A 13379-nucleotide genomic window follows, 5' to 3' on the forward strand; every position below is an offset into this window, starting at 1 on the left:
CGCTGCCAGGATTGGCCTTGTGAGCCTGAGATGCGGCCCTGCGGCCTCCCACGGCCTGCCCAGCTGCCGCTGGACCGCTGTGCACGGGACAGCGGCCGTGGACCCCGTGGATCCCCGCGGGGTGCGGGAGGGCCTGGTGCCCAGCTCGGCTGCCTCCCAGCCGCTTTCCGTTAGGTCCCTTGGGGAAAGGGTGTGAGCCAACAGAACGTTCCACATGCTGGGTCTTCCATTTGCAACAGCATCTTTCTCCATCTCTCAACTTTTCCTTTGTAGAAGGTGATGCACTCTTACAAAACCTTCATTCTCGCCCTCGAAGACTTCTTGACCACAGAAGTAATCTTCACAGGGAAGACGCCTTACTGAGGGAGGAGAGCAGCGTCTATGACGACATTGTTTTTGTGGATGTCGTCGACACTTACCGAAATGTTCCTGCGAAGTTACTGAACTTCTACAGATGGTAGGTGGTAAACATGTGGGGTAGGTAGAATTTGTCTTATTGTTCTTTGGATGTAGGAACAATTTATTGATATTAGACCCCTGCTTTTTTTTTTTTTTTTTTTAATAAACCAACCCCAGAACCCCTGAACAACTAGGATGTAATCTATTATATCCTGGGTCTTTGTGAGGACTGAACTCATGCTGCTTTCTCATTCAGATGAGAGATCCGTGATGCGAACGATCTTTATCAAAAATAGGGCAAAAGTTGATTTCGGGATGTTCTATTCTGTCTGAGTCAAAGTCAGTCCTGTGAGTCATTGTCTTGGTTGCCTCAGGCCAACACCAGATGAAAATCAATGAGTTTGAAAATGGCCCGTTTTCAGTTGTGATCATACCCACTGACCTCCGTGACCTGTGTATAGTTTCCCTTGAACCCAGGTTACTGATCTGAATTCTGTTCAGCCGAACATCCACATTCTGTTTCCATCCTCTTCACGCATTTAAGAACCACTTGCCCTAATTCCAGAACTTTTCTGTAAGATGAAATCCAACAGCCTCCCATAACTTCCCCAACCCTTCAGTATTTCTCCGACCTGGGTTGTAATTCCTGCCTTTGCACTATTAATGGCAGCAACAATCATAACTACTATTGTTTATATATACAGTTAACAGGATTAGTTACTCCAGGGTCTGCTTACTTGCTCTTGAGCCCTGTGACACTGTCCACCCTCGAACTAACCCAAACTATCTCTGTCTAGCCTAAACCTAGAGTATTTCCACATCTGTGTCTTTTAAAAACTGGATCAGGGAGCTTGTTTCTTGGTGAGCCCCTAAATCCCTCTCTCTTCTCTGTTGCCCTGGGCAGAGTGGGTGGATATGGTCCTGATTCGCGTACGGAAGGTCATGTTTCACGGCTAGGGCAAGTAATTAATATAATTTGGAGTCACCCTGTGGCTAGAGGGCAGATAGAAATAGGAGTTGGAAATTGAGGTATGTCTAGAATACCAGGGTTATGTCTGGACAACTGTACTGAAAAAAAGAACCTTCTTTAGCTCAGGGCCCTTGAGAGGGGTCCGTGTTGTAAGGGGGCCCAGGCAAGAATGGGAAGAGTTCAGTGAAGGGTGGGAATGGAGGTCCAGGAAGTGGGAAATCGGATTGTGGTGTTCTAGGACTTTCTTTAGGGAGCTGATTCCCAGTTTTGGAAGTTCAGTGTAGTTTATCTGTTACCTTCAGTTTAAGTCTTCTCTCCTGTACTCCTTGCACATCTCTGAGCTTTCAGTTGTCGCTGCCACGGTCTGTCTCGGGCCACCCTCTCCACCTGAATCACTGGTGACAGGCTAACGGCCCTGGGCTCGGGGACCTGCTCCCCCGTCTCCTGTGCCACCTGTCTGCCGTCCATGCTGTAATGAAAGCTGCCTTAGTCATTCTTTCTTCAGGTGATTCCTCAGTGACCGCAGTGTCCTTTATCAAAGAGTCCCTCCTAAATAGCAAATATTATGTGCTCCTGTGCTGTTAATTAGAAATGAACTTTAGAAGCACGGGGTCGTGCACTTTGGTGTGGACCTGTTGTTAAATTCACCGTTCTTTGACCGAAAAACGTCTTCTCCAGATTTCTTTTATTCAGATCTCTGTCATTTGATTCCCTAGCAAGACTCTGGGTTTTGTTTGTTTTTTAATCAAAGGTGGACAGGGATTGGCAGTGTGAAGTGAAGAAGTCCGTTTTGTCTCCACTCACCCTTATATGTCTGGGTAAACGAAGTCACCCTCCTGGGCCTTCCAAAAGGTCATTTATAAGAGTTTAATTGCTGGGAATCCTTTCTGAGGGGAAATACGTGTCTGTGTTACAGCTCAGTGTTTTAAAAACCATCCAATATCTGAGTGGAGTATAACTTGTGGCACCGAATAGAGCATCTTGCCCAGCACGGTTCCGGGGGAGAGCCCGGGGGTTGCTTGTCCCCCGCCTGTCACCGCACCGTGGGCCCTATTAAGAATCCCAGTGACAAGGTTTGCATGTTCGGCAGCCTGACGGGAACAGCGTCACAGAAGCGTTTGTTTGCTCATAGGTCCCACTTCAGCCAGATCTTTTTTACTGTGTTCTTTTTCTGTGGCACCTTTAAAATCCACTTGGTGCTTCTCTGTGTTATGCCACTTAATGACTATCAGGTGAGGATTACATTCGGTAGCAGCGGTGTTCTGAGCACGTTCTCAACCCCAGAGGACGAAGAAACCGAACAAGTGTGCAGGCCGTCCAGGGACGGCTCTTCAGTAGGATGGTAGCGATGTCACTGCGTCGGCGTCGCTGCCGTTCCTGTGTGGACGCGCTGACCGTCGTGTTCCCTTTTGCCAACAGGACTGTGGAAACAACCAGCTTTGACTTACTGCTAAAGACCGATGACGACTGCTACATAGACTTGGAAGCTGTGTTCAATAGGATTGCCCACAAGCATCTGGACGGGCCTAATTTTTGGTGGGGAAAGTAAGTTAAACCTTGTTAGCCCTTTGGCTTCACGTGCCTGATCAAAAGGAGTTCATTTAGAATGAAACACACAAGCAAAATGGGGCCCAGATAGGGAACCTCCGTTCCCCCCCTCCGCCAGGTCCTGGTTACTGGACATTGTCAATCTACAGTTAGAGGGAAACCTGTAAAATGAAAAACTTCAGGCTAAGGTAATGAAAGAGGGGAAGATGATGTGGCTTTTATCGTCGTGGCCTTGAAATAAGCAGTTCGCACGTGAGGAGCTGCCGTACGTGGTATCTTGTTAGAAGACAGTTGTGACACGTTTCTGAAATTGCGCTGTTTCTTCAGGAACCCAATATGGATTCGTGATATTTAGCCCGTGTACACACGATGCCCTGGTACTTTCAGAAACTCCACAAATGTAACTTAGAGAAGTTGATGCCCCAGTCTTTCACGTAACATACCTGCTAGATCAAGAATGCCGTTCCTTAGACCAAAAAAAAAAAAAAAAAGTTCCTTTCCTTGCTCTTACAGCTTGGTCCTTCGTAGTGATCATAAAGGGGTCTGCCTTAATAGTGGTAGGACAGCTGTCATGCCGACACGAAGAAGCTAACTGTTTTTTGACTCTCAGTTTCAGACTGAATTGGGCCGTGGACCGGACTGGCAAGTGGCAGGAGCTGGAGTACCCCAGCCCCGCATACCCGGCCTTTGCCTGCGGCTCGGGGTACGTCATCTCCAGGGACATCGTCCACTGGCTCGCCGGCAACGCGGGCAGACTCAAGACCTACCAGGTAGTTCCGGATTTCTGACCTGACGGTGTACTCTTCACACCAAGTCTCATCCAGCCCGGGATTGTGTCTCCGAGCACAGAGCCAGCGACCCCGGGGGAAGGCATGCTGTTCCTTCTGTAGACGAGTCACCCTCAGAGGTCAGGGACACAGTCCTAGCCTCCAGATCCTGGCTCTAAATTCTATTCCTAAATCTTTCTTTGAGCCTACTTATTAGGTTTTCAGACTCCATTTACAAGTGTAGTCCCTGGAGGAACGGAAAGCTTGGCATTCACAAGAAGGAAGACTATAAAGCAAGGGCTTTCTTTTTTGTTGATTCTGGCGACCGTGTCACTAAACAACCCGCCTAGCGATTGGATCCACTGTATCGTTCATAACGGCCGGTGCCGGAGGCGTGAGGCCCCCAAGAAGGGCTGACTGGCCCCTCGCTGTCTTGTGTCTCGTCGTTTCATTGTGGTGGCCGTTAATGGCCACTAGTTGTTACTCTGTGTACCAGTGTTAATACAGGCTTGGCGTGTCCTGGTAGAATAATTACAAAGCCAAGTGGAAAGATGACTTATTACGGGAATGTGGGGCATCGTGTTTAGAGATGATACAGCATTTAAACTTCTGCATTTAAATCTCACGGGGCGCGTACAGGGTGAAGACGTAAGCATGGGCATCTGGATGGCAGCCATAGGACCTACTCGATACCAGGTGAGTGAGCCTGCGGGCCGGCCAGCCCTGGGGTTCGGAGGGACTGCGACGGAGTGAGACGCTGGGCACCGCTGTCAGAGCTGTGCTCGTGATGCTCCTGATTTAATTCCCAATAATCCACCTAGGTTCTCATATTTCTCTGAGTCTAAACCAAAAAAAAAAAAAAAAAGTTTTGGATGGAAGTTTTCCTACTCACAGAGAAGAATTAGGTTTTTACACGTTTGGTTAGAAATTCTTTGTAGCCTTTTAAAATGTAAGGAATCAGGGGCGCCTGGCTGGCTCAGTCAGTAGAGCGTGCAGCTCTTGATCTGGGGGTCATGAGTTTGAGCCCCATGCTGGGCATAGAGATTACTTTAAAAAAAAAAAAAAAAAAAAACCTCAAGGAATCAGCTGGCTGAAGTTTCCAGCAGCGTGATGGTCCAAGGACCCTTCAGCCCTTCTGACTGATGCAAATAAAACACTGGATTTAAAATACCGGAAGGTGTTTTTGAAAATAAACTGACCGCTGAGGCAGGGAAAGAAAGAAATGAACCTGCAGAGCCCAGAAATGGGAAGAGAGCAGGCACGAAGCTGAGCTTCGCCTCACAGCTTTCTGTTGAATTTTGGATTCTTGCAGCTTCCACTTTGGCCACAGAAGGTGCAGGGGGCAGAGGAACATGCAGGGCCCCCTCACTTCAGGGGTGAACGGGAGTAAACCCACATCTACTGGGTCAGCTGTGACAGTCCTGTGTCCTATTGAAGTCCCAGCTTTGACTTGTTGAACACTGAAGATAATTTTCTATGTCTGATCATGGTGATAGCTGCGTTGTTTGTGGGTCTGTGTAGGCTGATGGGTCTGCAGACTGTCGCTCATGGAGCTGTTTCCTGATGTGTTTAGAGACTTGTGTGTCTGACCTCATATTCCTGGGAAATGAAGGTAGTTAAAATGCATTCTTGCGAAGAGGATTTATGTTGTGTCTGCCTTGCACCGAAGGGCATTACCATGTCTGACTGCATTGTTGGTGAACGTGACTCCTGCCAAGACCCAGCTAAGTGCAGGCTGGGCTTCCAGATGCTCAGGGCAGACCCCTTTCCATCCCACCCAGGGTCAAGGCTGAGACGCAGGTTCTGTTTTCTGAATTACACACCCCCGCGCGCGCACACACTCCCCCTCCCTCCCTCTCCCCCAGGTCTGGCACCTCGTGGGCCCTGGCTGTGTGAGTCTCCTGTCCCTGGACGTGGCCTTTTCAAACCCGCGGAGCCTCCAGGGCACGTGCTGACCCCGGCCCCTGTGCCACCGGCTCAGCCATGCTTGAACAAGGCGTTTGGCTGTACGCAGCATCTTTCTGTTCTCAGACCGAGTGGGCTTCCCTGGCTCTGTGTTCGGTATCTTGGAAGGAGGCTGGTGCTCAAGACTCAGGCTGAGTCCGTTTTGGTCCCTCGCGTTCACCTCACCCGCATCGGCTTCCCTTTAGGAACTTCACTGCGACCTTGGGCAGGGCACTTCACTCTCAGCTTGTCGTCTGGGAAAAGGAAAGGGGCCCTCCCTCGCAGGGGTTCTGGAGAGTTAGCTAATACTCGGTGCGGCCCCCAGAACGTCGGACGAGTCCGCGGGGACGGCCGCAGGGAGCTCCGCGTGCGCTGCCTGGGCTTTGTGGTCACAGAAGTCCCTCTGCTGCCTGCCGCCCTCCCCGCCGCACGGCTGGGTCTCACGCGCGCCTCCCCCCGCAACCCACGGGCTCAGCCCCACGGCTCCCGAGTCACTTCCGTGTGCTTTGTCGCCAGGACGGCCTGTGGCTGTGCGAGAAGACGTGTGAGCCGGGCATGCTGTCCTCCCCGCAGAACTCGCCGCAGGAACTGACGCAGCTGTGGCAGCTGAAGGAGCAGTGCGGGGACCCTTGTCAGTGCGGGGCGGCCGCGGGCGGGCTTTAGGCGGCGGCGCTGCAGGAGCGGGCGGAAGAGCGGCAGGGCGCGCGGTGGCTGAGCCGAAGGCCCCCAGGAGCCCGCGGGCGGCGGGGGGCGCTAGACGCCGTGCTCGCCCAGGAGAGTTTACCTGTAAGCAACGTGATCTTTCTAGATGTTTGCACAGAATTTCCTTTTTAAATAGCTGATCCTGTACATAACAAAAATTTTATTTCTATATTGGAAGACTTTGAAAAACACCAAATTGTTTTATAAAACAAAAAACATTTCTAAAACCTGATGTATCATTTCTAGTTTATAATTCATTACCTATCAATCACTTCTGGTTAAAATTGGCCTCGTTCAGAAATCTTAGTAACTAAGAATGTGAATTCCAACCTGGATTACAGAATGGCCCTGTAAGGCATAACTAGGGTAATTAAGGGCCAAAAACAATTCACAGAACGCTGTGTGGTCACTTATACCAAAGTGTGGGAATGGAAATGTCTGAATGAAGTGGGCAACTGGAAAAGGAGCCCATGTAATTCTCAGTTCTGGACCGTGGTTTTAAAGTTCACTTATTTATTGAGTGAGCTAATTCCAGTTTTCTTTTGCCATTTAACATAAATCCTGAAGGTCACAGTCTAGTACCATTTAAAAAAAGCTAAAATTCTGTGGCTGTAAATCAGATACCTCTCAGGGTTTTAGTGACGTAGGGACGTAGCCCAGCTAAGTAGTGGGCACTTTGAAAGAATGAATTTTTTCTTTCCTCCTGTCATCGCGTAACGTTCACCTAATCTAACTGAATTCTGATCAGAGATGGAAATCTTCTACAGAAGAATAAATGCCCCGCTTAGGTACAACTGTAGGGAAAAGCGCATAATGAATTTTTGTAAGTAAGTACTCTAAAACTGTGATGGAGGGAAGAGACCCTAGCACACGCTGTACACAGAAGAGGTGCCTCCCTAAGTTTAAGGGGCATTTCCCAAAATGACTGTCCAAACCATTCTGGAGACCCTTTAAACTAGCAGTAGCAATCCATAGCGTCCCACTAAAACTGGTCCTGTGACCGACATTAACTATGTGCAGATTTCATTAGACTAGCTAGGTTCTATTTAATATTTAAATCTCCACATATTGAAAGGTATAGTCACGAACTATAAATGTGAAAATCAGAAAATCATTAGTAGGTGCAAAGCCTTTATTACTGCTGTTACATACAAGCCTAGAAATGGTCTCGTCCCGATGAAAAATACCACCTTTTCTATACTTAGGGCAAGGTGTACAACCTCTCTCTTTTTCTGACAGAACTGTTCCAATAAATCCTTTATTTCCGGTGCCCCCCCCCCCCAAGTCATGATGAACAGTGCAGTCCCCGAACTTTCTTAGTTCACTGTTACCATCGCACCAATAGACAATCTCCACTTTCCACAGAATAAAACTGTAATGACTGCTGGTCATTTTCTAGTTCAATCTCTCTGCCAGGCATCTACAAACAGAACAGAGGGTTGGGGTGATAAAGACAGATCCGTCCTAATGCACGTGCCCCCTCCCAAACAGAGGGATATGTCTCCCATTTAGAAGCAACCCGTGTCACACTGGGGGGACCTAAGCCAAACTCTGTGTTCTGCTGGGCAGCTTACTTTGGGGCTTTCATAGGACAGCAGAAGTTCCGACACAGGAACTTTGAGAAGACGGGCCAGCAGTCCCTTCACCTTCTGAATTGTCATGGAGTCTGTCAAGGAAAGAAACACTCTCAGTTCTCTCGAATGGCGTTGCGTGTACAACTAGCTCACCCGCCAAGACCCCAGTCGCAACGGTTCACGGTATCCGTTTCCCCGCGGCAATCAGTAGGGAGAGGCTCGTCCGCACCGCTGACCCGACATGTGGGAAGCTGTGGGGAACCGAGCCAGTGTCTGACCGAAGTGCCCTTTGACAGTGGCTTTTCATACCATTTCAGTGGTGTTTAATATTTCCTCCTGCATCTGAATAAACCAGAAATCATCTTCTCTGCAGAGAGGAGTACACGTGAGTGAAAATCATTCACTTTCTAAACCTCTGTGATTACCCCCTTATGGATGGCTGAGAGAACACTGGAGTGGGGGCTCAGGCGTCCGGAGGGCGCCTCTCCATCACTCTGCCTTGGTTTCCCCCCTCTGTAGAGCGAGGGAGGGACCGGTGGTCCACAGGCTCCCTGGGAGCGCATGCAGGGGACCGGCTTCACGAGCAGATGCTTTGGTTTGTTCAGAAAACGCTATGAACTTCTTTCCAAAGATGGGTTGTGGTAAATACTGGCTATTTTGATGAGTAATAGAGTTTCTTTGAAGCTTTAGCTGGAGGTACGGCAATAGTATGGTGTTCCTACAAATATCACATGGATTCAAATATTTTTCTATCAGAAATGATTTTTGTAAAGCTGTCTGTGTTTTTATGCGACTTGTGATAATAAATGTTCTTTATTTTAGAATAAAAACTGGCCTTGTTTATGTGTTGAATATAAACAACTGACATAATTCACAACTTGTTTTTTGTGTGTGAATATGTGTAGATAATCTTGTCCTTTTATAAAGATTTCGGTGGACCGGCTTTCACGGTTCTGAGGGTGGCTAGTGATGGGTTAACTCCTACCTCACAACGGAAAGGACACATTCCTAAGTCATGTCCGAAACAAAACGTCTGGTCCTACAACAATCCTGGTGAGAAATCTGCCCACTCGCAGTGTCCACAGAAAAGGTGGCAATGTGCACGTAACGCTCTAAATAACGTTACCATTTCTAATGTAAACGTAACACACGACCGTCTTAACATTCAGAAAATGTAGAGATGGTTGTGCCTCCCTAGGGCCAGTGTTGAAAGTTTAACGGGGGTGTACACTTCCAGGCTTTTCTCCGGTTCTGTCAGGACAGGTGGGTCTCATAAGGTACTGACCACACGTGCTCTCTCGTCCGGTCTCCATCCGTGAGGCCGGCCGGCACCTGAAGTGCGACGGGCTCAGGACGACTCAGGACTGAATTTTTTTATTTCAGTTTAATGAATTTCAATTTAAATTGCCACCCGTGGCGGCCGATACTGGCCAGTGGGGCCCCAGACTCCTGCGTTCTCGCTCATGCCACCTGATGCACGGGGCACGGTCCCACCGGAGTTCAGTCGGCCCTTTCCTTCCCCCCTGGTAAGCATTTAAGTGGTGGTGACGTTTGCCATTACAAGTGCTACAAAGTATAAATTTAAAAAATGTGAATTTACTGCACTGACAAGCAAAGAAAAGTATTTTACGGGAGTCCCCTAGGGTGATACACATTTCATCTCTTCCTCAGAGGCTCACTGCTCCACACTTAAGCTGTCCGTACCACTGTCTAACCATGAATCAGGCTTTATCTGATGATTCACAGTATACTTGAAAGAGGGACTCTAATTGTAAGTTTAAGGTACATTAGATCAATCTAGTTTGTTGACACAAAAGTATTTTTGAAAAGAAACTAATTCAGTTCCAGTAACACTGATGTTTAGACAGAGTTCTGAAGTTGTTTTTCCACAGAAAACCATTTCAGCGTGTCCATTAGAAGACCACGTCCGAGACCTTTCTGTGGGGACTCCTGACTGGTAAGGAGTAGAGCGTATGAGAAGTCACAAATATCCAAGTAATTCACAGTTCGGTTCAGCTCACCAGGACACGTCTCCTGTTTTATGAAAGGGATGGGAAGACAGACCTCAAGCCCAGTGACACGGTCTCTCTGGACCAGAGCCCCAATTTGGAAACTAAACAGCGGTGGGCTCAGGAAAGGCCACGCCGCTCCAGGGCTCACGCCTTCGGCTCAAGATGTCATCGTACGCAAGGGCTTCTGGTTTAACAAGACTTTCCTAGATAAGCTGACCTGAGTACGGGAGACTTGAGCTTTTGGGGGGAATGTCGATGGATTGTGTTTCAGATCATAAAAGATTAGCGAAAACCTCTAAGCTCCAGAAGTCCACACTCCTAGGTATCTTCCTTCCGGCCAACTCACGCCTAGGCCAGTGATTCCTACGTGTAAGGAGGCGGAAGGCCTGTTTTTCTTACCTGGCAGTTGTTTCTCTAGGACTCTCTGATCAACGTGATTAGGATATTTTACCTTCAGTGCTTGAGAGAAAAAAAAAGGAAAAAGACTTGAGGGCTACTGTAATAAGGATTTCAATCGCACACACGTTACCCACAGCTGCCCCATGACCCGGCTGTCAGTACCGCCGGGCGTGGATCCTAATAAAGGAACAGGTCTTACTGATGTTGCAAATTCCTTCTATTAATTCTTCAGAGAATTAACAACAACAGAAAATGCTGGACCAGCATTCTGGTGCTTCCCCTCCTCCCCTCCGCCTCCTCTCCCGACAAGGCAGCTGGTGTCCCCGTGTAAGAAAAGCCACACGTTTACAAATCACAAGTCGGTGCCCTTCTCGCCGCGCTCCCCGTTTATAACACAATCAAATGTGCCGAAAGCCCGGGAATTGCTAAAATGATCGAGATGAGAATTCAGATACATTTGAGAATTCATCATTTCTTTCAAAACTGGAGTACTCTAGGTACTTACTTAAGAGAAACCAACAATCCCTACAACTGTTGGGCACCTAAGGACACGAATACAAATAATCTGTCTTTGAGTGTGGGGTTCTTACTGAGTAGCTGGTTTTTGAGCAGAAACGGTTGTTGTGTTTGGAGCTCCCCGTCTTCAGGCGCACCGTATTCTGCGGAAGAAGCATAAACAGGGATGATGATGAACCCGCGGGCACCAGAAGGAAAAATTCACGCACTGAATGGATCAGCAGAGCCTCCTCCCTCCCAGGACACGCCAAGCAGCATCTGCCCTGCTAACCTGGGATCTGTTCCCTTTTATTCGGCTACTTGTCCAGAACATTCCCTTTCCCCTTTCCCCTCCCCCAGGTGATTCAGAATTCACCTAAAGTGGCCGGGAAATTGGGCCAGCTAATGGGAGTGATTTGAAAGCAATTCCCTCAGGCAGCTTTTCTTCCTCAAAGATAATGTTCCAGCCTGAAGCGTTTGTGCGGTGAGCTGCTTGCATTAGGAAATATATTAAAAAAAAAGAAAATCACATAAAAGTGAAATGTGGAATAATAATGAAGTCAAAACAAAATGGGGAGTATGTCAGGGACAGAGAATCATGAAGTGCCGGCCTCAGGACCTGAGGGCCCAGGCCGGGAAGGTAAGGAAGCACCGAGCAGGGCGAGTGCCCGAGCTGCGGGGGATGGGGCGCCCTCGGCAGCACGGAGGCGACAGGCGGAGAAAGGACCCGCTCGTCAGCACAGCGGAACTACCGGGGCAGCTTCGGGCACACCAGGGCCGGGCTTCTACCTTAACACGCTCCGCACATTTAAAATCCCCCAGGTTCCTGCCCCCCTTAAAAGGAGGAGTCCGCCGACCTCTCGGAGCGGGAAGCCCCAAAGCTCGACGAACGCGCGCAGACAGGAGGAGCTTCCCCTCAGAGCTGCTCTTCCCCCTCTCCCCCTCCCCCGCAGCCCCCCCCCCCCAACGCCAGTCTCTCCCAGCAACCCCCAGACTCCCCGGGTTCTCTGCGCCGAGGGACGCTGCTGACTCTTCCCTAAAGACACCCCCAAAAAGCCCCGAAGGAGAAAAGCAGGGGCGCCGACGGCCCCCTCCGCCGCCAGCGGCTGGAGCTGCAGGGGCAGCGCGGGGAGAGCTGCGGCCGCACATACTAAGGCACAGCAGCTGGTATCTGGGATGCGCTCGCAGAAACTCCTCATGGGGTCGGTTTTTGTCGGGGTCCTGATGTCCGCCGGCCTTCTTCCATTCATTTCCAAACGCCTTCCGGTAATCAAGCTCGGCCCCCCGCCTCTCCTCCGGCAGAATCTACAGGAAGGGGAATAAAACCACGTCTGTCCAGTACTTCTCTCAACACGCGGCTCGTGTTTTGTACCCTGTCCTTGCTCCACGGCTCACCCATGGAGAACCACCACGCTGAGAGGGATGGGACTTTCAGTTCTACCTTCCCTTTCTAACAGGGACAGAATTCAGGAGTTCCCTGAAGAAGAAAACAAGAAGTGCAGTCTTAAGCCTGCGGCCGGCCTGCAGCAGCGGCTCACCACGCCCGGGGGGTTGGCCCGCAGGTGCCCCCCCCCAACCCCAGGGGCAGATTATTGCAGGCGAACAGCCAAGGCAGTGCCTTGGCAATTTTATGAGCAGAGTGGCTCAGAGGGAGAGGGTAAGCTCTGTGGTTCTGTCCTCTGCCTGCCTACAATCCCCCCAAGACAAAGGAGCGAGTGCCCAGTACTCCCCGCCCCTCCTCAAGGGGCGGCCGAGCACCAGGCTTCTCGCGGACTCCTGCCGGCCCACGCCGCCCCCTGGGGAGCCCGGAAGAACCATCGCGGAGTAACGCACAGGGTCACGGTTCACCCTCCGGTGGGAAACTGCACTGACTGATAACCCTTTGCCACATGCCAGTTTTTCACATTTCTTGATCACTTGTTTCCTCCTCCACCAAGCATCCGGTCCTGCTCCCAGCGCTCACCTCGCATTTGTTCAGGGTCTTCAACTGACCGATTTTGGCGATGATGAGCTGACGCGTGGTCTGTGCTTCTTTGCTCCCTTCGGTCAGGGGGTTTCTGATGCAGGACAGAGCGTGCAGACTCTGTAGCTTATCCAGCTCGTTGATAAATGGCCACTGAAACCCACCAAAAAAGAGAAGATGTGAAAATGAACATGTTTCAGGCCAATTTCTTAGAGTATGTGAACTAGCAAGAGAAAAGCAAAAGCCCCGAGGCGCCTGGGTGGCTCAGTCGTTAAGCATCTGCCTTGGGCTCAGGTCATGATCCCAGGGTCCTGGGATGGATTCCTGCATCGGGCTCCCGGCTCCGCGGGAAGCCTGCTTCTCCCTCTCCCACCCCCCCTGCTTGTGTTCCCTCTCTCGCTATCTGTCTGTCAAATAAATAAAATCTTTAAAAGAGAAAGAAAAAAAAAAAAAAGCAAAAGCCCCTAGTTCCAATCCGAGGCACGGGATTGTCCTCATGCACCGAGCACCCACTAGGAAGACCATGCACTTTCACTCTAGAACTGTGCCATGTAAAATGACAGTCTGCTTACTGTGACTTAAACTAATTTCTTTAATACTTTTGGG

At 49.8% G+C, this 13379-nt stretch overlaps 2 protein-coding genes across 6 annotated transcripts in view; one reads left to right on the forward strand and one right to left on the reverse strand.

Annotated features, from left to right (window-relative positions):
• The window catches only part of B3GALNT2 (beta-1,3-N-acetylgalactosaminyltransferase 2), a 56121-nt gene extending 48827 nt beyond the window's left edge, over window positions 1-7294 (forward strand). For 2 of the 3 annotated variants that reach the window (XM_027590048.2, XM_027590056.2), the window contains 5 exons: window positions 274-457; window positions 2789-2914; window positions 3528-3687; window positions 4324-4380; window positions 6145-7294. In XM_027590048.2, the coding sequence (XP_027445849.1) occupies window positions 274-457; window positions 2789-2914; window positions 3528-3687; window positions 4324-4380; window positions 6145-6291 (674 nt within the window). In that variant the 3' untranslated portion in view covers window positions 6292-7294. The other variant, XM_027590066.2, reaches the window with a different exon arrangement.
• Window positions 7295-7447: 153 nt separating this feature from the next.
• TBCE (tubulin folding cofactor E) overlaps window positions 7448-13379 on the reverse strand; it is a 70191-nt gene continuing 64259 nt past the window's right edge. For 2 of the 3 annotated variants that reach the window (XM_027590085.2, XM_035724130.1), the window contains exons 12-17: window positions 12774-12926; window positions 11962-12115; window positions 10906-10974; window positions 10316-10375; window positions 7905-7996; window positions 7448-7750 (exon numbers count right to left, since the gene is read on the reverse strand). In XM_027590085.2, coding sequence (XP_027445886.2) covers window positions 7658-7750; window positions 7905-7996; window positions 10316-10375; window positions 10906-10974; window positions 11962-12115; window positions 12774-12926 — 621 coding nt within the window. In that variant the 3' untranslated portion in view covers window positions 7448-7657. Of the gene's footprint in view, window positions 7751-7904; window positions 7997-10315; window positions 10376-10905; window positions 10975-11186; window positions 11300-11961; window positions 12116-12773; window positions 12927-13379 lie in introns of those variants that run through there. The other variant, XR_003519197.2, reaches the window with a different exon arrangement.

This window comes from Zalophus californianus, chromosome 15 (assembly GCF_009762305.2).
Source record: "Zalophus californianus isolate mZalCal1 chromosome 15, mZalCal1.pri.v2, whole genome shotgun sequence".
Classification (NCBI taxonomy): domain Eukaryota; kingdom Metazoa; phylum Chordata; class Mammalia; order Carnivora; family Otariidae; genus Zalophus; species Zalophus californianus.